Below are 23,074 nucleotides of genomic sequence, written 5' to 3'. Positions count from 1 at the left end.
AACGATGACACAAACAGGCCAAAATCTGCCAACGTGACCACTGAGGCTCAGAGTCATCACAAGCACACCAAGTCCCTCTGCCTCCTGAGTCCCCGCTGCTCCCCTCGGGTTTGGGTGCTGAAACACACACTACAGCCGAGATGGGCCACAAACATGGACCCCTATCCAGATATTAACAGTGGCAACTGCACTTGGAAACCCTAAATCCCAGCATTTCCCACCCATCTGCTCTGAAAACACTGAGCTTCCATTATACATCGTCAGATGTATAAAAAAAAATAAGCAGGGAAAAACCCCTTATGCCCATGAACTCCAAGCACCCATCTTGACTTCTGCCTTGTGCCTCTCCAGGCTGCCCCAACGCTTGGTCCCTAAAACTCAAGGGCCCTCAAACTTTTGGGACCGAAGTCAAGAGCAAAATTTCTTGCTCCAAAGTCACTGCTGCATCTCATGATCTCAACCCACTGCCTTCGAGCACTGCTGGCTTTAACACACAAGAAAGTTGCACAACCCTTGTTCTAGCCTGCAGGAGCTTCTGCAACAGAAATACGAAAACTGTAGGAGAAAAGGTATATTTGACTGGCCTCAGCTTTGTAAGTCAATTCTTGTGTCTTGGGTTATTGTACTGGGAGCAGTCTTAATAAAACACCAGTCACTCCAGTAATTTTCTGAGAAAGCATACCAAATTGCAGGGGTCTGACAAACAGTATATTTATATATAAATTCTTAATTTAAAGGCTTTTATCTCAGTAGGTTGGTTTGCTCGAAGGTTCTAGATTTCATTACCTTCTTTAAAAGAAACAGTATTCCCTCCCCAGCTTCGCAAAAATACTGCATCTTCAAACAGACAAAATAATTCCTGTCCTTTAAAGCTAATTGTAATTACACAGTTTGGCTAAATAATTAACCGATTCCATAACGATGCACAAAGGAAGCAGGCAGTACAGTCTCATACAGCTTGAAAAATCAGAACATCGGTGGGTTTGTATATCAATATTTTCAAGTTAGCAATAACGACAGACAGTCATAAAAATGTTATACTTGCATCATACTTGTTTATGTATTAATAGGCTAAAAAGCAAGCTTTACACATTTCGTAACAAAATGGCATTTTTATACTTCCTGTTAATCTGTGAGCTCTTAGTGTATAAAACAATTTCAAGATTTCAAGGTCCCCCCTTCCCGTTCAGAAATTATTCTGCCAGAACAGTCCATGCCCAGCCAGAGCCCAGCATTTCACCCGAGCAGCACTCGGCTTTGGAGAAGTGAGCATTTGCACAGACAGCACCACGGCTGTCAATACATTTCAGAGAAATGCATCACAGACAAAATCGTACTTACTTTGGAGGCCCACGGTTGCAGGCAGTTGGCATAACATCGAACGAGAAAAGCCATTTCTTAGGCTGAGAAAAAAAAGTTTCCTTTCTCAAATAAAAGTCTCAGACGAAAAATATTTAGTAAAATCCTCTCTGGATTCTCTTTAAAAATCATAAACCAAAGCAGCAAATATACAAGTATGCAACTTGTCAGGCTTGAATTTCACACTGAATTCGATTACAGCTTCTCCTGTGTCAGAGTAGTTTTCAGTGTTGCAGTGAGTTAGCAGCAGCAGCAATTCCTATAAAAATGTTCCAGTTTTAACAAGCACATAAATTCAAGTCAAAATGTTTCCTAGCTTTTCAAATACAAATATCCATAGGTTCCCCCAGGCACGAGGCGCGTACCCAAAAAGTGCTGCTAAGATTGAATTAATTCTGAAATGGATTAGAATTGCAGGTTAGAGCAACAATACATAAAAAGGTGAGATAAGAATTCTTCAAATTCCTTTTTTCTCTTCACTGAAATGCATTAAGAGTGGCTTATCTTCAGGTTCACTTTTCGGAAACTTCACATTCATATTGCAGATCGAAATTTGCAAAGGTTCTTCAGCATCCTAGGCAATTCAGGAATCCCACGCCCTGGATATTAAAGTTTCTTCTTTATACTCTTGTCCATCATAACTGCAAAATTGAATTAGTGTCCAGACTGTAGCTCCAGGATATATGCTCTAACAGGTTTGCACTGTGGAATGTATTAAAAGCCTCTGCAATACAAACCCTTTTCTCTTTTACCCCCCCTCCTCTTTTTTTTTTAATGCAGTTTACAACTCCGCAGTGTTGCTTAGTATTCTAATGCATCAGCCAGATACTACGGTTAATCCACGCCTAGCTTTTCCAATTAAAACACTTCTGTAATGCACGACAAAACAGTACGTCCATGGCTACAGCAAGACTGACTGCTGGAGTCCTAATTCCTACTATCTTTGCTTGCTTCTCAGCAGCTCCCTCAGGAGAAGCTCCCATCGATTGGATGCTCCGCAGCAAGATGAAATATCTAATAAGGAGGAAAGAGAGTGGGAGGGGAACCGAGCTAAAAGGATGACATCACCTGTATAGAAAGCCTTTAGAAACTGCATTAGATCAATTGGCTACTGTATCTGCAGATGCAGCCAGCAGAGCATCTTTATTGACCTAATATAAACACACATATCGGTACAGCAACTGCTCAGCAAAACACCCCTGCTCTACGTTACATTTTATATCGTTTTAGGATCTACAAATGCATATGCTGCAGCCCTGAATATTTTTTTTTCTCTAAATCAGCTCAAAAACCCTGAAGCTCATACATCTATTAAGGCTTTCAACAGCATTTAGGTGAATCATTTCTCATCTTTGCATCCAAATTTAGAAATAAGGAAAGGTAGAAAAAAAAAAATCTGCAGACACTCACATGTGTGCATGCATGCACAGATACACCCATAATCAAACAATTTCTGCTTTTATATACATGTCATACAGGAATCTCAACATTTCTATCTCATCCTATCCACCCATCAGCAGATCTTTATCTAGAATGAGAAGGAAATTCCTCTTTGAAAGGTGATGTTGCTAATATTCATCATTTTTAGTGGGCTTGAAACATGTTAAAAGTTAGGTTTGCTTTCTTCCAATCAAGACCAATTCCGTTTGTAACAGAACTGCCTTAATTCTGCAGTACTCAATTTAGTTTGATCATTTCTTTTTGCCACTAAAAACTGAAATATTTGTCAGCAGCTCAGTGCCTTGGATGGCAGCCCAGCCTGCTGGAGAGCTGCTCCGAGGAAGCACCTACGAGATCCCACACCTTTGAGCTGGGGCTGCCGCGATGCTTTCAATTCCTAGAAGGCAAATGTCTGCTGCTGCTGCGCGAGGGGAGGGGAGGACGGGAGAGGACAGGAGCAGAGGGTGCTGGCTCTGCCAAAGCCAGTATTTAGTTCTCAGGATCGTTTACTTCACCTGCAAGAAGGGGCACTCACTGTTTCCGTTTTCTTCTCTTTGGAAAGAATTTTCATCGCCACTTCTTCTTATTCCCCGTTTGCATCAGGGTCGAGGTTTATTCTCCAAAACCGAATGCCAGCTCGAAGGCCGTACCTTCCACGCAGAAGATCTTCAGAGAGTGGCCTGGTGGCAGCAAGAGCCAAAAATCCTTTTTCTGGTCTTGTTTGCTTGCTCCTGAACACTGAGCTGGACCATTGGAGGCGATCCACAGAAAGCTATTCCAACAGATGGACACGTGGAAGAAGATCCCCACACTTCAGGAGCCAAGTTCCAGCACCAGGACACCCCACCCCGTCCCAAACCAAAGGCTGCATTCAGCAGGCAGCCAGCAGTTGAATTCTTCCAGGCGTACGACCCAAGTTATGACCAGAGCTGGGCCTTAGCCCAAGGGAAACCCCTCCCCTGGCACCTTCCGGAGCTGCCTTAAAGGACAAAAATTAGCACTGCCGTCTGAATTCACCTAACCACTGCCCAGCAATGGAAACGGTAATGGATGCAGCCAGGATTCATAAACTAACGGGGTTTAATTTATATCAAAACATAAAGGAAAAATCGAACTTCAGTCCTGCTCTTGCAAAATTTGCAAAGCCAATGGCTGTTTTTAAAAGCTGAAAGATTTTCAGATAATTCCTTTAGCTTTTGAAAGGCATTACACCAGCTACGTAAATAGCTGTTTCCTTTACTGCTCCTTCAATACTAAACAATAGCCCAGCCATCAGCTTCAACTCACATACAACTGTATCGCATCTGTCCTAATAATTCACATTTTTTCCCTAAATCAAAAGCATCTTAAGCATCAAATATAAAGCCACGCTGACAAATTTCCAGTAGCAACGAACGTCCAAATACTTCCATGCAGCGTTACCTGCATTATTAGAGTTACCACCATCACAATTTATATCAAGGAAAAAAAAAAAAAAAGCCAAAGGAAACCTCTCCCTGCCTGCACGCACACCGATAGCACACAAACTCTCCCCCCCTGAACTAACCCGGGCAGATATTCATCTCCCGGCTGCATTTTCAACCCACTGCATTGTGCATGAAATTCAATCCACTAAAGGTTTTGGCGTGGATGCCATCTTTTACAACTACTGTAAACACGAGCTCAATAATGGGAACAAAATTCTATTTCCTTCTAGTTTTGCCTTTAAGTGAGGATGACATCATCCCTCTGCCCGCGCCGCCAATGAGCGCGGCGGCTGCGTCCCCGGGGATGCAGCCAGCTCCTGCGCAGCCCAGCCCGCCCGCGCCGGGGAAAACCTGACCTAATTCCAGGCTGGAGCTTTTGGGGCATCCCCCCACTAATTTCTGGGTTTGAACGCACGCGTCCCCGCAGCCCCCGGCTGCCCGCAGCGCGACGCGCTGTGGTTATGTATATAGGAGCCGCTAAATGATAAATCTCAGACCTAAAGGAACTTGGAGGTGGGAAAAAGCAGATACAAAGCCTGCTCCATGGCGATCGCAAGCAAAATGCCTGTGAGGAACAGGCAGAAGCACAGGCAGTAAATCGCCTTTCTCGTTTGAAGCAGGATTCCAGGTTTTCAGAGAATCTTAAGGGAAAAAAATCTTTGGTATGCAGTCTCCGAATTAAAAAAGGTCTTTGTCTCTTAACACTGGTTTCTTTTCACGCTTGAAGCATCACTCCATATGTTTCTGTGCATCACATTCCCTTTATCCTCCCATAACACTATCTGAATCCTCCCGACTGTTAGCTAAACCTGCATGTTCCAATTGTCTAACAAGGGTAAGTCACTGCAAAAGGGGCTGGTTGCAGAAGGCAGGAAGGCCTTCCGTAATTCAAACTCACGTTCAGCGAAACAGGATTAGAGCCCCCTCTCATTTAAAAAGACCACAAACTGAAGTCCCACAAATCAGGACGCGTTCGTGGCTGGCAGCAGCAGACACCCCTCGAACGGCACTTGGCCCTGATCAATCACAACACACGAGCCCATGGCGAAGGCGAGCGGCGATCCGAGAGCCATCGCTGGGCTGGCTGGGGATGCGCAGGCTGCCGGCGTGCCAGAAACCTTGCTGACTTCTGTCCCTTTGTCCTCCGAGCGAGCCGCCTGCTGGGACGCCGTCCCCACGTGTCCCCCAGCAGCAGCAGGCCCCCCGTCTGCTCCCCCACCTCTTCCCCCCCTTTCCGAGGGCAGCGGCGAGCGCAGCACCCGCGGAGGGGGCTGGGGAGGGAGCCCAGCTGCTTGGAAAGCAATCTGTCACCCTGCACGCTCAGGCAAAGATGTTTCAGGCTAAAATAATTCATTCTGGGACAGTTTTTGCGAGCGGGAATTGCCAAACACAGCAGCCTAATGCAGAAATATTTTAGGCATTAGTGGCACCTGCATCAAGAGGTTATTCCAATATATTTGAGCACTTTAAATCTCGCTGGAAAGGCAGGCGATGTGAGCGGGGAGCTCTGTGCGCAGTGCCAGCTGCGGCATGAGCTGGATGCGTCCCCATGCTATGCTGGCAAAGCTTGCTTGATTTAGTGTCACTGGCATGCTTCTCTGATTTTTCCCCACCATTTAACTTCGGCATCTTAAATGAATCACTGTACTTTGTGGCAAGGTTAGCCCCTCGGTAGGGCTTCTCAGGAATTCCTGTTTAAAGGAAAAAATTAATAAGAAAAAAAAAAATACAGCTCTCCACCCTGTTCTTGACCCTTTTACACAAATGGAGGCAAGTGAGAGCGGCGCTGCAAGCTCCATTCCTCCTTCAGGGTGACATTACGTGCTGCAACCGCTTCCTTCTGTACATCACTTTCCGCAGCAGCACTTATGAACACGCCGTAGAAAAATCCTGCTGAAAGATCTGTAGGATTCATAAGTGGTATGAAAACCCGATCCATCCTAGGGGAAGGAGGGAGGGGGAGAGGGAGGGAGCGGAGCGGGAGGAGAGACTGTCATCATAACTAAAGTGATGTAAGCTTCTAAATATAGAGCCAGCAATACAGAAGGAACAATAAAAAGGCACCATGGATTCAATTTCTCCATCGCCGTCGTACCACCCCGGCCATCCTTTTTCAGCTGTTGTGTTAAGCATGGAAAGGTCATCTCCTATTTGCAGAAATTCAGATTTATACGTTTTATAATACTTTCTTAAATATGTTTATAAATTACAGCTCTCCCCTGCAGATCTCTGCTCGTGCAGGCTCCGCAGAGCCAGGCAGCATGATCAGCATAGCAAGCGAGGACAATGCCGGCACGTAGAGAGGGGGGAAGCCCCCTCCGCCACACTCAAACAAAAAGTTCCTTGCTACGGTTTGAGCAGAGGTGATTCATATCACGCTCCCCCCCCCTTCCTTCCTGACACCTCATTTCGGCAGGGGGTGGGGAGGTTGGGGAAGGTACACAGCCCAAAATTCCCTGGTGATGAGAACGAGTGGACACCAACCCCAAAAGCAGATGGGTTGGTTTGTGGGGCTGAACCGCCCAGAGATACCACAAGCACAAAATCTCTAAGATCCTGCACCAAAACTTCACAAGCGCTTTTGCAGTTTTGCTCATTAAAACATTCCCTTCATCTAGCCTCAAAACCGAAATCAGAGCCCAAACCTAACGCCGACCTGAACACATCGTGTTTGTTCAGCTGACACCTTACTGGGACACCGGACAGAGTTTCTGATTTGGAAACTGAAAATCCCACCAACGTATATGCTCGTTTTCATCCTGGAAGTCACCTACGTTTTGCAGTTGATATGAAATCAAACATGAAGTATCACTTTTTCTTCCCACATTTCTAAAACTACATCTCAAGTTAAATGATCTGGTTAAGGCGATTCAGACCACAAGGTACCAGCACCTCTCCCATAAGAAAAAGGCTTCTGATTAAATGACCTTGAGAACAATGCATTAACTCCACAGATGAGGTTATAATCATTAAAACGCCACTTCCAATGTTTTTTCTGTCATTTTTCTGGAGGATTAACACCAAACCGAAGGCCTGAGAGCGGGAGAGGGCAGGAAGGGTTTGACTCCTCCTACCACTCTCGGAGAAATTTGGGGATCTCTCTCTACGTGAGGCTGATTTTAAACAGTCAGCTTTCATTTCGTAGCCGACAGGGAACCCAGCCTGCAGATTGCATGTGACGTGAATGTTATCTCGGGCACGGCACCTCACAGACACTTCTAGCCAGGGGCAGAGCCATGTCTGGAGGCAGCGTGGTGCTCCCTGCGTGCAGCCTCCGTCACCAGCTGCTCCTGGGCTCCAGCTGACCCCAGGCAGGGGGAACATCGGGGTTCCTGGCCTGGGGCTGGGTCAGCGTGGTGTTCCCCAGAGCACCAAGCACTAACCCGTCTGCAATCCGGCCCTCCCAAAACCCACTGTGTTGGGGAAGCACAGCCCAGACCCTTTACCACACGAATTGCTTCACAGCACAGTGATTTCCAAGCTTTCTCACTACCTGGCATGATTCAGCCCCTATTTATTGCCTTCACAAATGGAAAGCTCAGTCAGATAACGACAGGACAAGGGGGGGGTGGTTTTAAACCAAAAGATGGGAGAATTAGATTAGAGGTTGGGAGGAAATTCTTCACTCAGAGCGTGGTGAGGCACTGACCCGGCTGCTCAGAGAAGCTGTGGGTGCCCCATCCCTGGAGGTGTTCAAGGCCAGGCTGGAGCCCTGGGCAACCTCATCCAGTTGGTTGGAACTGGGTGATCTGTAAGGTCCTTTCCAACCCGAGCCATTCTGTGATTCCATGAAAGCTGGCTATGCTTGTGGAAATTTTTCCTTCGCATCATTCAGGCTCCCTTCTGGCACTGAGAACAAAGCAGCAGCAGAATCCCAGCTATTCTCACCAGATCCACAAAACTGATCTCAGCAGATACAGCAAGGGCTTGGCCAGAGGACATACCTCCACTGCAAGTTGACGAACCACTGTGCATTTCATCACTGCTGTTAAACAAATTTTAAAGGACACAAAATCAAAATCATAAAAGCAATATAAGGGTCTAGTTTGCTGTGGCTACAATACCTCAAACAAACAAAAAAACATAAAAGCTGTAACAGTCAGCAATAGAAGGCAACTCTGACTTGCAAGAACAAAGTTCCAAGAAGGAATTAAAGCTACCCTGATTGACCCATTTAGTCAGAGACTTCATTTAATCAGCTATTTCAATTATTTCATCTGTCAAATATTTCCCCATTAACAAAAGTTTCTACATATCAAATGTAGAATTACAAATGCTGTTAAGAGTCATTAGAAATAGCAGTCAGTTCTAAGCCAAAACCAGACAGATTCTTCTAGCTGTTCTCTCATACAGACAGTGGTTGCATGCCAAGTTTTTCAAGGAAAACGGTATCCAAATGCTTGCACTATGGACCGACATTTTCTGATGATGATTTTAACTGAAAATTGCTCCGAATATTCTCAAGTCACCAGCTTTGGGCCAGAAAGCTTCCGCAGAACATTTGTAAGTTGACGTAAATTTCCATATTCTAAATTAGAAGAACATTTTAACTTAACAAAGATGAAGACAACAGTATCACAGTGCTTTAACGAAGTCCTTTAGTGTACGTGATGTTCAGCCCAGCAACTCCAACTCCCAGCTCTTCAGGATAAAATACAAAATGACTTTTCACAAAGCTGTTCCTCTCCAAGGCATAAGCCCACAAACAAGTGAAAGGCTGACTTGGCTATAAATGAGCGCATAAGCAGGCTGCTTACTTCATTACAGCACACTGAGCAGAAACAGTCCAGGTGGACGGCAGGAAACAAAGATTCGTGCCTGCTCCCATCCATCTGCACGCAGGCTACCAGCTTGCTGCCTACTCCCCCATCAGTTTCTACAAGACACCACTCGCTTGTCATTTCAAAACACTGAAATAATAAAGTAATGTTAAAAAGAAAGATCTGACAGCACTGCAACTCACACACAAAAGGTTTTGAAGTCCCTGACAATGCCTGATCAGGTACATAGCGCTGCTTTCTGCCATTAAGCACCAGAATGACATTACACAGCTATGAGCAGTGGCCACAACACTTGCACATCATTCTCAATCTATTTTGCATAACAGGCTGCTTATAAAGAATTAATGACTTTGGAACTGCCACCCAACCCCTTAGGGTCCATCAAAACAGAGATTAACTCTCTGAACATGCTACATAAAATATTTTCTCAGGCATTTTCCAAGGAACTAAGTTAATTTCTGTGATGGTGTAAATTTGTCTATGTGGTGAAAGGATAAGAAAGAAACAGATAACTGATTACTGTGTGGAGAGCACTTCAGTAATTACATTACGTTTTATTTGTTATGCGTGCTAATTTGCAAGATATCTAGATTTTATTTTTATTCATTGATATATTTAAAGATTCTTCAGCCACAAGCTGCCATGGAACAAAACCAGGCACAACAGCAAATCCCAGCCCCAGCTTAGGGCAAGGTCCGAGCAGCTCCCTGCTGCCATCCCAAACAAAGGCATGGGGAGGTGTCCCTGAGGACGGGCTGTGCTCAGGATCAGTTTCCCTATCAATTTTTAGTATCTTGTTCAAGAAGCAAGGCTCTCGGTGTGGCAAACCACAAAGCTGTCTGTCTGTCCTGCAACATCCTGGCTCACAGCAAGACATGCTGCACACCACCACCAGAAACCCAGCCAGACCTGAGAAAATACAGGTGCTTGCCTAAAATAAACCCTCCAGCGTTTCGGTCTAAGCTAGTTTCATTTTTGCAGCGCTCTTCGGTGCCGTTCGCAGCTGCATGTGTCACCTCAGAACTGAGGTGATTTCTGTAATTCACAGTTTCTGTATAATCTGGTTGTCACGGCTGTAAAATCTTCAGGGAAACTCCTGAATATGCTTTGAATAATTACAAATCCACCTCAGTATGGATAAATTGGGGTTTACATACTGCATATGTTCTTTAAAGAAATAACTTGAGAACACAGATTTTAACAGAAGGGAAATAATTTTAGTATGTTTTTACTTATTTCGTGCATAGCACGTCAGTCATTATTCTTCAGAAACCTACAGACACTCGTTATCTGGTTGGGGAACCACCAGTGGCCTGTGGAAATTACCAGGAAACATTTGCACACAAGGCACACGAGGGCCAGTGTTTTTGTAATGACCGCCACAACCGGTGACAGGCACACAAGGAGCCCTGGGCAGTAACAGGGCCGACACCACGAGCCAGCAGAACCCACACATGATTCTGGATTCAGTGGGCTGGGGAAGATGCTGCCCTGATGTCCCTGCACCTCAGAGCTGCTCCTCTCAGACGTCATTTACAGCCTCGCCCCCAGAGCAGCACCAATTCCCCTTCCCAGAAAGCTGGGCCTCGTCCCCTCCTAGCCCCACAGGCCTGCCCCGAGCAGCGACACACAGCTGAGCAGACAGCTTTATTTAGATGTGGGCCACCACGAAGCCGGAGCAGGCTGCTACAGAAGTAAGCAAGCTGCGGCCACAGCTTCTTGTTATCGCTGGAGGAAGAGGAACACAAAATGGCAGGAACGCAGTGGGGCTGCCAGCAGTGGCTACGGGGGCGAGGTTCTCACAGAGGCCATGACCGGCCTGGCTCAGGGAGCACCCACACACACCGAGCTGGGATATAACATACACCACCGAAAATGTAAGACAAACTGGAAGAGAGAAAACCCTCCATCGTAGGAAGGAGCAGGAAGAAGGAACCTGCATGATCTCCAGAGAACCTCCAGAGAAGCTGCCAGCTGCAGGGGGTTCGGTACCCACCGGGTACACAGCAAGACTCGTGGATTTCGGCAGGATTGAAGTTTCTTTCCGACTCGTTAGATAATAAAGCCCAAATTGTCGAACAACAACAAAAAAAGTGACAAAAAGAGGAAATGGGAGGGGATAAAAACATGTTAAAAAAAACAATGAGCTGGAATCATCACCCAGCTCTAAAACAGGTCCAGAAGTGATTTCAGCCACTTGCAGATTAGCCCCAGCCCCACAGAAATTAACTACTGATGTTCCAAGTAAAGGGATGGTAGCTGATGCTGCATCAAGGCTTAACAAAAGGCATCTGGGGGCGTGCTGTAGATCAGTATTAGTAGGTTTAGATCAATAAAAGGTACTATTTCAGCAAATCTACCTGGCAGTTAAAAATAGATTATAAAACACCCATAGCATTTAAAAGGGAAAGGATCAGTGATGGGAAAGAACCTAATGGGCTTGCTGCAACACATAAAAATGTGCTTAACCCCCTCCAATTGTGAGATACCCTATACTAACCGCAGCCTCTGACAGGATTACATTAAGTAATGATCACAGAACAAGAAACTTGCCACTCAAGCAGTCCTCGGGTGACAGGCTGCTCTGAAGATAAATGCTTCCACAAGGTTCCTGGAAAAATTTTACATGATGTGGTATTAAGATAGTGTCCTCAAAACTTAGTATTCTAATAAATCTCTTAAACCTCATCATCCTCTTGTAAGAGTTTAAAAAAAATGTAAGTTTGCAAGTCTGAGAAAGGGAATTATTAATAAAAGTTTTCTAGTAATTTATTTTGTTCTAGGATGAAAAAAATACATCATATTGTGGTCGCAACTCAATGGAAATGTGTATTACATCTTTTATGTACTATTTTTAGAAACACAAATATTCTTCTCAAAAATCAGATAAGAGAAACTGTCAGAAATGCGTGCAAAGATTTTAAACTCTTAAAAGATACAAGTTTACAGGTTTGATGGTCATGGAGAAGTTTGTATCCAATTGTTAAACCCCATTTGGTTCTGCTCACTGCAAGAAATATAAACACAGAATTTACTGTAACTCAGGTTTTATTTTGTAATAGAAAATGTTTCAAATATTTATCTTTACATTCTCAATATTTGATCCAAGATGAAAAAAGCAATTGAACTTCTAAACATCACCAGAGCTAACATTAAACATTTCTTCCTAGAACTGTTAATGTAAAAAGTCGCCTGTTTTTAGTCTGGCTGTAGGTTTTTGTGTACCTGCTGTATGTTCACTAAGGTTTGGAACAGAGCTGAACAAAGACGATCAGAATTACTTCTTTCTCTTTTGCAATGAAAAAATACAGTTGCATTATTTATTGGCTTGAGAGCTAGACTCAGAAGTAGGAGTGACTAAATATTCATCGTAGCTGTGATAATGCCCCGCTGCATGACCCTGGTTACTGTCTGGATTCTTATCTATGTTGCAGACAGTCATATGCACAAAGAGAGCCTATCTCCAAGAAGATATGCAACCACACTAGCAAATAATCAAAAGCAAGAGCAGGCATTATTAAGACCAATGGCACATTTATATCTAATTCACTAAGTCTGACAGGACTTTTCTCCGGTTGACTGCAGCTAGCGGACACCTTCCAGTGGGAGGTGGCCCTGCCCATAGCAGGGGGATGGAATGAGATAATCTTTAAGGTCCCTTCCAACTCAAACCATTCTGTGATTCTATCCCAACCTCACTTTATCCCACAGCGAGGACGTCACCCATGGTGACCTACAACATGCGGATGCTCATCAAGTGACGAAAGCAAAATACACAGGGGCAAAGAGATCCCACGTCACCGCAGCGGATGCTCAGCCAGCCTCAGGTAGACAGCCGCTGCTGCCATCACCGCAGGCAGCAGTGCTATTTCATGTCCTGGGAAAGGCATTTGGGAAGCCTTTCACCAAACTCACTTTTATCCCCAGGGCATTGCTGGCAATGCAGTAGCAGGAAAAACCCTGTCACAGATACTGGGAACTCCTGAGAGCAGAAACCAGCCCTCAGCCAGTTCACCTGCTTAATGAGAGCAGGTTGAGCATCATTTGCATACATATTGTAAGAAGAAATTCATGCCATTATGCACTTTAAAGATAGAAGCAGAAATATAAACCTGTTCAGTTTGACAGAGAAGAAAGAATATTGTTAACGTACATTTGCTGTATTTTCCTGCAAGAAAAAAAAAAAACTTTTAAAAACTTATTCAGGAGGCAAACAGAGTTCTTGTGAAACACTATTGTTCTATGAACCATAAAAACACAGTCAAGGAGTCTGAAGAGTAACTCCAAAGAAACTAACCAGATAATCAACTTTTAACATTGAGTCAGCTGTCATTCAAGCAAAATTAAAAAAAAAAAAAAGATACTTATTTGAATGTCAAATACCCTAAAGATATACAATTAAACTGAGTATCAGGGCTCTTTTACTTAAATAATATGCATAGGAGAAAAAGCTTCAAATATGGTATTAATAATTGAAAATATTGAAGAATCCGCACACAAATATTTATCTCATGGCCAACCACAGGGATTTCTACAGAACTCATTCCAACAAGCAGCAGCAAGGAGCTCCATGTGAGAAGTCAATGCAAGCTCATGTCACAACCTAGTGGGTAATGTTTTATGATTACGGTGAATCCTTGTTTTTATAAATATTAACCGTACTATATTTAGTGAGCAGAGATTTACAGTTAAAGGAGTTACTGGAGACTGCATAGATAATTCCCCCTAAACAGAAGTTTTCTTGTATTTGCTTTTAATTGTCAGAGGAAAAATTCTGAGCTGGGATAAAGCAACACCACCCATCAATACCTATCTGTGTTTTCTTCAGAAAGCAGAAAACCACCTGTGCTTGAGCAATTAGGAGCTTCAAAACTTAACCAGCAGCATGTTGTGTACTCTGTAGCATTATACCACTGGAGCCCACACAAACTCCTTGTGGACTGTGCATAAAGTACCAAGCCCTCTGATCAAGCAGGGCTCACAAAAGGTCCATCAAGCCACATTCAACATCTGTCAGAGAGCATTCAGCAACAGGCTGGAGAGTGAAATAAAATGCTGCATTTATTCATTAGTATTATGCCAGAGAGGAAATGTGCTGGCAAGTTTGTAAACAGTTTCCCCACTCTGGCAGAAATGTTATTGTAAGTTCTTGTCAAATAGGAGTTTCATTCAAAAACCCTCCTCCTCACCCTGCCCATGCTCCAACAGGTTGGAACACAGGGTTACCTTATAAACCCTGCTCTTCAAAATCAGTGGGAACCAGTGGCCACGTATTAGCAGACTCCTATAGGTAAGAGTTAAACCCAGGCACAGAACAAACCATACACCTCAGGAAATAAACATTATTTTAACAGATTAAAACAGAATATGGAAAAAAATATAGGCATCCTTTGTTTTGTTTACTTGTCAAACAGGCAGCTGGGTTTGATTTCTTAGTCATCTGTTGAGTTACAAATTACTTTTCGCTACACCAAGTGCTGTGACTATGACACTTTCCAATTAGGAGTTTATAGGCTAGGAAGCAAGGCTTGGTATTTCAACGCAGGCTGCTGAAACCCAACAGCTAGCAGATTTTGTTTCAGAAAGGTGGTTTCCTGCCACTTAGCACTCAGTCATCCAGGAAAACACCTAGCAGTGTTAACAGGACTATTTTATATATTCCTAATCAAGTGACAAAATCAGATTTAGGAATATTCTGCTGCTTTATGAAGTTTATAACGTTTCCCATCAAACAGTGATCGAAATATATATTTTTTAAATCTGATGAAGCCACCAGATTTGCAACAAGAAACTGTATGTGCAAAGACAGACACGTACTCCACGTGGTTGTTAACATAAGAAATAAATCAACACAAAGAAGAACCCTAACAAGGTCATCATTTGTTGACTAATCACAATCCTGCAAGAGCAGCACACTGACTCCTTGCATCAATAACTGACAGTCTCTGAAATCATTTAGGGAAGCGTGTAATTTCGTAGTTCTCAGACGAGTCCCTTCTCATGCACCCTTCCAGGCAAGCAGCACAGCAAGCACCAGCGTCAGCTGCTCCTGAGGTTCTCCTCCTCCTGGCACTTAAGCCTAACAATTATTTTTTGTGCGCTTATTCAATGTTACAGAAACACCAAGCAGCGACTTGAAAAAAGAGGGAGATTTTCACACACAGATCAAACTCAATTCCTAATAAAGCCTTATGTAAGTCATTCAGCCCAGAACCTGAGGATTCAACATCTTGTTTCATCAGTATAATTCAGATTAATTAGCAGTGATAAAAAACATGCAACAGTTCTTGAAATGAGATGGCAGAGGATGTTAAACTTCAAGTAGCATATTCTTTTTCCTGTCGCAGCAGCGTGAGCTTTTCTGCTTAGCTGACAAATGCCAAACTAACCTTTACCCACAGAAAAGCTAAAGCTGTGGAAAGTCTAAAAGTCACCCACCTGCATTACAACAGCTAGCAACATGCAAAAAAAAAAAACAGCAGTTTATTCCAAAACAGAAAAGATGTCTTAAGTTTCTAGCTAACTGCACACTTCAGATATTTTAAATTTTAACAACTAAGAAAGGTTTTGCACCACAAAGGGAGATGAACAGGAAGACAGGAGAAAGGGTGAGAAACTGAGGTGTTGTTTTTTTGTGTGTGTGTTTGAAGACTAATCAAGGTCTGTGAATTTCGATTTTAGCATTGTCTTCAAAGAAAATCAAAGTATCCAGAACAATTATTTCCAATGAAATAATTTGTCTAGATCACATATAAATCCTGCTAGTAGCAGGAAGTTTGTACGTGAAAAAATAATGGTGAAGAGAAACCTTCATAAAAGCATTGTGACCTCGAAACCACAGCTGTACGTGCCTTCACACAGAACAGATTATGTAGTCTGTGATGGTGTGTTTTTTTTTTTTTAAAGTAGCAAACGAGTTGCCATTACTCTGTTTGATGTCTGAATTACCATTATGCTATTTTTAATCACGTAAATGTGACAGAGTATCACAATAGTGTTATTACTTTATTGAGCTGCATTTGTGATTGACTCACCTCAAAACATAGCCTAAATTTATTAAGGACAAAAAGAAAACCACCAGCTGCTCTATCTTACCAGAGGAACTCCAGTTACAGCCAGCAAAAAGCAAGAACAAGCATTTCTCTGTCCAGCAGAAACATTAAGATTTATTTGCAACGCTCAACAGAAAACCCAGAAAACAAATAAACTCTTCAAACCCGTGCCCGAATCTTCAGCTACCACCTGGACTGCTCAAATCAAATCTCTTGTTCCCCAACAAGAGAAAAGCATTAACAAACACGACCCATCTCATCTCACCAGCTTCCCTCAGCACATGGAAACCCAACAGCACAACGCCGAGCACCAGCTCCTGCCGACGGAGACCAGACTCACCGAGATGTAGCTGCTGGCATCCACGTTATCCGTGATGGTCTGGCGCTCGCCCCTCTGGTTGATCTTCCTAAACCTTCGACGGGACTGCCTGAGCGGGACTTCTCTTTGCAGGATGTTTTCCTCATTGTCTTTGGAGTTCTCCACCTGAAACACACGTTCAGGCTCCTGGTTAAACATCCAGTTCTTCCATAGCACTGAGAGCCGATGGAGTCGTAGCAAGCTCATGAGGAAGGAACTAACATAAGTTCGGAACAGTTAAAACTTTTCTCAAGAAAACGACTGCAGACACTTTGAAGAACCAGTGCTGCATGTCTCAGAGCGACGTTATTACAATGAGCCGGAGGCCACAGTTTCCTTCCAGGAAACAGTTTTTTTTAAAAAAAAAAAAAAAAGTACACGTATCCTCTGAACAATGTCACTCAGCAGCAGAAACTCTGGTGCACCCACACATATTATACAACCTGAGTTATACACATTGCTTATTTCAAGGATGTCTTCAACACAGAAGTTAAATCATTTGCATATTTACAATCTGCTTAAAGCCACTGACTGCCACTCTATTTTTATTGGTATTTTTTCCAAATGTAACTTATTTTTAGTACCAATCACAGATTAAAAAAAACTTAAAACATTCCAAGCGTTTGTTGTTGTTTTGTGTGGTTTTGCTGTTGTTGTTTTGGAAATAGCCCTCAGTCCTACTTTCCCTATGCCATACTCATTTCTAATCACTTCCAACAGATTACAATGAATAAACTGGATCTTCATTCATATCTTGATGATAAATTTTATTTGTGACTAAACATTAAAAATAAGGTAAATTTATCTCCTTAGTAAAAGCCAACATGGGAGCTTTTTATCTTACTAGTTACAATTCCTTTTTTCTATAAAAAGCAGTCCCATCCCTCCTCATTTCCTTCTGATGTTTTGGAAAAATACATCCTAGCAGGAAACAGAACAGACATGCATGCAAATGGGCTGCAGCGAGGCAAGAAGCTCCTCTACAATACAGTTACTCTGTAGAAGTTTCTACTGGCTTAAATGATTTTATTTTTTTTGTAACGTGCTTTCCTAAGCGTAAGACTTTAGCACTGGAAAAGGAGAACCTTCATGTTGGCTTATGCAGCCCTCCCTTTGCACACTTGTAAATCAGCTCAATTAAAATTCAAAAGGTATAAAGGAATGAAAATTAGAAATAATTAACAGATAGTAAGAAACAGAAAATATCTGAACCGTTCACCAAAGCAACATCACCTCTACTTTGCACGTTGCTTTTTCCAAACAGCCAGGTCTATGTCAGGTCAAAAAGGAAGGTGCAAGTGACAGGGCTTACTTCATGGGTTATTTTTAATTCCAGAGAAAAATATACACTAACAACATAATATAAAGATACACTGGTTTAAAAAAAAAAAAAAAAAAAAAAAAAAAAACACCTAGCTTCTCACCACACTTTATCAAAAAGCAAAAAAAGTGAAAAAAAGCAAGGCACACAGGCAGACAACACAGCTTTACACAGGCCCTCTAGCACCTTCAAAAAAAGTGTTATGACTGTGGATACTGCAGCCCTTCTTCACGTAGCAGAAAATACAGATTTCTAATCAGCAATACCATTGCTCAAATTATGCAGAAGGCTTCCCAAAGTAAAGAAGTTTGGTTTCTTACAGTTACTCTATTAAGTAACCAAAACCGTGTTGATTTTGTTCCGAATTTTGTATGTGCTACACGAACTACTTCAATAAACACATCACTTCCCTTTTCTTCTGGGTTCAGTCTTCCAGGATCATGCCGACCAGAGCAGGTCCTCCTCCAGCACAGCACGCTGACCTGGGCAGCGGAGGCTTCCCGAAGCAGCAGGACAAAGACCAGCCCAATACTGCAGACCTTTATTACGTTAAAGCCCCAAACTAAGTATTTTTAAGACTAAAGGGAACACTTACTGCAAGATGAAGCTATTTTTCTTCCTTAGTTCTAACTGAAAGCCGAGAAGCGAACATAAATACGTGATTTGTTAGCATAAGGGCAAAACAACCAACTGCCAGTGGAAACTCAGAACTGAGACCACCTGCTTCCTTCGGTTAATACCACGGCTGTAACCGACAAAAACAAAACAAAAATCAGAGCACCAGGAAAGACCTTGACACCACACAGCTTCCAATTTAGCACCAGCAGCAAAATCAGCATTTTGAGCCCAGACAACCCCCAGACTGTTTATATTTGTGACCTGTAAGAGTGCACACAGCTGGTGCTGGTCTGCTGCACATGACCTGCACCAGCAGCAGGCACTGCAGGGCTCCCGTGTACTACGCATCACTCAGCCATGCCTTCACCTGCTTAAAACCAAATTATTCTGCTGGTAGAGTTCACATCCAACCTCCTCACACTGCCCTGAGAGGGATGACGACTCCTATGGAGGAGTTCTGCATCTCTGTGGGTGCTGCGAGCTGGGGACCCAGCGCTGGAGCCCAGGGACACGGGCAGCATGAAGGACCACGGCACCAACGGCTGCTGCCCTAGCACACTTCTGGGTATTATTTCATTTCCATCACGTAATAAACTGTCTGGAACAGCACGCTAACTGGCTAGTTTCTAATCAAGGGTGTTGTTTCATTATCCTTGAAGTCTGGCAGCTGCAGGATACTTCCACGCAAACAGCTTCACCCACAACGCATGCTGCCATGAAAAAAAAAAAAAAAAGAAAAACAAATCAAGGAGGATTGCGTGATTATCCTCAACTTCACTCCACAGTCAGTGCTAGCACTGAAATAATTTCACCTCCAAATATCACGCTGCTCTTCTGAAATCTTACATTCAAAACTAAAGAAGAAAATGAAGACACGAAAGAACAACAGAAGGGAGACTTCAGTACATGGAAATATGCTGCAATTCTGGGCCATTTTCTTAAGTGATAAATGGCCCCATTATTAATTCAATAGATTGTTCAGCCTCCAAAATATGAGCTACAATGCCTATTCACACACTATCTGTTATCCTCATTAACTTAAGATGACCACATTTTATGGCCTTTAAAATGGGTCAGTTCCCAAAGGATTCCCATTTCAACTGATTTACATTCTAGAAAGAAAGAAGAAAAAGAAAAATCAGTCAGCAGCAAAAGCAGAAAACGGCATTCTTTAGGTAGGTTAAACCACTGCTGCTTTTGCTTGAAGATAAATATTTGTTATGCAACATACAGTTTGAGGTGTAATGCATATTAAAAAGGAAAAACTCCTGGCAAAAGACAAAGAATTAGGAGAAAGTAATAAGAATTGATCAGGGAAATGAAACTCAAGCACGTTTTCTGTCAGTGCAGACCATTAGCAAGGTGCGTGCCACCACGCTGATGCTCTTTTCTCACCCCACTGGAAGGCCAACATAGAAACCTGGAAGTTATTAGTACCTTTAGCTAGATTTACCTATAAAATATGAATGACTACAGACTTCTGGTTCACTGATTTTCCTACAGAAAAATGTGCTAGGTTCCAGAAAAGGATTTAAGGTGAAAGGATTTCAAGTGTCTCTATACTCTCACTGGAATTTAACTACGGTTACAGAACATGCAAGAAAGAGTTTTGGGAGAGGACAGTTGTCCAGGTTGTGCATTTCTCTCCAGGAACAACTGGCAGCATTTGGCAATGCTGACATGGACAACACCGGCTTCTCCATGACCACGACAGGGCACTCTTCTGAAAAAACTCATTGCATTTCTAGCTCCCTGAGCTACACACACAAAACTCCCCAATTTCTTCATTAAAATACTTTAATAAGGTCATTTTCTTTCCAGTAGCATGCTCTATATAGAAGCTATTCTTTTACGTGCATCCTCATGTTTGTGTTTTTGTTTTTCTTCCTCCATTGGTTGGGGTTTTGTTTGGATTTTTTTTTTTCTCTTTAAAGACAACAATAGCAATAACATATATTTTGCCCATGGAAAATATTTCACGTAAACCAGCAACTCCACTTGCAGCGGGCGGGTGAGTCACTGGGCAGCCCTGGGAGCAGCGACATACTTTCCGTGCTGCAGACTCCCCACTTCAAACAGCACTTGCACCACAGTCTACAGGATTTTTGCAGGAAGCAGCACACCAGCTCGATTAACCTCTGGAGCACCAGTTCTGTAAGCAAAGAGTTGTGCAACTCATTTGTTAGTGAAATTAGTCTGAGCTGTTGATTTGTTTAGAAACAGACCAAATTCCTGTCGGCTGCCCCAGCCTGAAGGCCCACAGACACGCAGGGTTCCCAGGGGGCAGGTGAAAAGCACCGAGGTGTGGGACTGTGCTCACCAGTGGCAGCAGACATCTGTGTGCTCAACACACCAAGTTCTCGGCTGCTGCTCTTATCAGGCAAGAAAGCAAAAAGGCAGCAAGAAACCCAAGTGCCCGGGGCATTCACATAGCACGGCTGCACAGATCGCATCCATGCAGTTCTCTGGCACCCCTCAAGGCATAAGCTGGTCCCAGACCAGGCTGAGTAATTTCAATAAGCAAGTGACAATTTCACTTCAGAAGACTGAAAGAGGCTACTTGCACTCTCACCTGTGCTAGCTTTGCGAGGTGGCAGGCTGCAGCTTACTGCTGTCTGCAGCAAAGAACATTGCTGATGCTATCGAGGCCTTCGGGCAGGATCAGACTGACACCGCGCAGAGAGAAAGGCCCAAAGGGCACCAAGAGCTCCCCGTACAGCACATCTGTGACGTCCACGGGTTTAAGAATACTGTGAGAACCGAATTTCTCATAGAAGCTGAATATTGACATACTCAGTGAGTAACACATTGATAAATATTAGTTTTAATGTCATCATACCCAGACCTAAGGCAGCTAAATCAGTAGCAGCCTGAAGATCTCAGCCTGCTTACAGACACACGGCCCCTCAGTGCAACACGTCTTTGTTCCAGCATCTCAAACTCAAAGGTGAAGGAGACCTTCCTGCATCCCAGCCACACTGCTAGGGTACAAGGCGGGTCTGCACCACAGATGAGCAATCCTAACATTCCCTCTGCCAGCAGTGTGCATACATGGACCCAAGAACTGAACCTGTAAGTACGTATGAATTTGGCAGTGTTCATAAGGACTCTGGAGCAGCAAAAAGCAAGCTGGATGCAAAAAAGGTTGATGACAACTAAGCTGAAAGCCTTCTCCTCCAAGCTTGGCTAAGCACTCCTACATTCCTTCTCCTCGTATCCAGAAGACTTCACACTGCGTGGAACTGCAAAGCTGGGACTAAGAGTGCTTTTCCTTCCAGACACGGTACTGCTGGCCTGGCCAGTAAAAAGCAATGAAATGGGTGGAGTGGGGACAGAAATAAAATATTCAAGATAGATTATTGTTGCCTGATTCAGGAATGCTCAAGTCAGACATAACTGGTAAGCTTTTGGAACTCAAGTAAACATAATTTTAGGAAGAATGACACAATCATCCTAATCATCACCATCATTTACCCATCCAGACTAAATGTACATAGCTATTGCTGTTACGATAGCAGCCCTAGGTATAATTGAAATCAAGGCAATTTTACTGCAATTTTTTAGAACACTTTACAATAAGCTTCCTGCTTTAAGACACAGAAAGAATTTGCTGAAACCAGCAATAGATTTAAATACATTTGAAAAATTTGCCTTACCACAATCATTTCTGAAGGCTCCAGTATGATACATTCGCATCCTCGTTTTCCTCCAGACTGCTTGCCAAAACTAGAGAGGGATGGAAAAAAAGAAAAGGAATGAGACAAAATGAGACAAACAGCCTATTTTACCTTTTCACTATAAAATGAACTGGCAATGGTGCACCTTACACTACCCTTAAAAAACTGAAAAAATGATGAAATTATTGTATGAAAAATTCTAACAGTATAGTACCATTATAATATATATATATTTTTTAATTTCCTCAGTACTTCTCATCACAGCCTGTTATGTAAGCCCAAATATAAAGAACATTCTTTCACAAGATCATTATTACTGGAGATGCACAGAACCACTCACCATGCATTTCAGTGTTGACAGGAACACATTAGTAAATGTTAATTAAGCATTAAACAGGCCTTGTAAAAACAAATATCTATAAAACTGAAGAACTCAGAAGCACAAAGCATCTTTAATCAGAGCTCCCTCAATTCCACATCCCCCTCTTCATCCTCCCAGCAAACAGGACAGAGCCTGTGCTCAGGTCCGAGCCTCAACCTGTGACCTCCACACTCATGTTACTTCTTGAACGATTGTGATGGGTTCTGTTTGAGAAATACAATTAAGCATAAATGCCACAATGTGATGGACAGTGTAACACAGCAACTAAGGAGAGAGGCTAAAAGCAGTGCAATATGCTTCAGCTGATCACTCCAAAAAGTTGCTACCATCAGGACACCTGAAGACCACCACGCAGTGCCCCTGCCACAAGACTACAACCACGCAATGGGTGTTCCTCAGTCTTGTCTGTAAAAGAGACATTTGATTAAAAAGAGAAGCCAAGGAATTGCTTTGGCTACCAGAGGAGGCTTCAGGAGAATTAGCTCTCGAGAAGGCACGATGCCAGCAGACACAGATGATCTTGAGGTCTCTTCCAACCTAGAAATTCTGTGTGATTCTGTGAAAAGGAGCTGGTACCAGCTGGATGCTGCTGGGGTAGTACTGGGGGCACAGACCAAAAG

General features: G+C 43.2%; 1 protein-coding gene across 7 annotated transcripts in view; it reads right to left on the bottom strand.

Annotated features, from left to right (window-relative positions):
* The window catches only part of RAPGEF6 (Rap guanine nucleotide exchange factor 6), a 123,453-nt gene that overhangs the window by 64,039 nt on the left and 36,340 nt on the right, over positions 1 to 23,074 (bottom strand). For 6 of the 7 annotated variants that reach the window (XM_068697919.1, XM_068697922.1, XM_068697916.1 and 3 more), the window contains exons 5-6: positions 22,052 to 22,121; positions 16,439 to 16,582 (exon numbers count right to left, since the gene is read on the bottom strand). In XM_068697919.1, the coding sequence (XP_068554020.1) occupies positions 16,439 to 16,582; positions 22,052 to 22,121 (214 nt within the window). Of the gene's footprint in view, positions 1 to 1,341; positions 2,260 to 16,438; positions 16,583 to 22,051; positions 22,122 to 23,074 lie in introns of those variants that run through there. The other variant, XM_068697920.1, reaches the window with a different exon arrangement.

The sequence above is a fragment of the Anas acuta genome, chromosome 14 (assembly GCF_963932015.1).
Source record: "Anas acuta chromosome 14, bAnaAcu1.1, whole genome shotgun sequence".
Lineage (NCBI taxonomy): Eukaryota > Metazoa > Chordata > Aves > Anseriformes > Anatidae > Anas > Anas acuta.
Note: the sequence above shows the minus strand (reverse complement) of the source record. Positions and strands in the feature narration are given on the sequence as shown.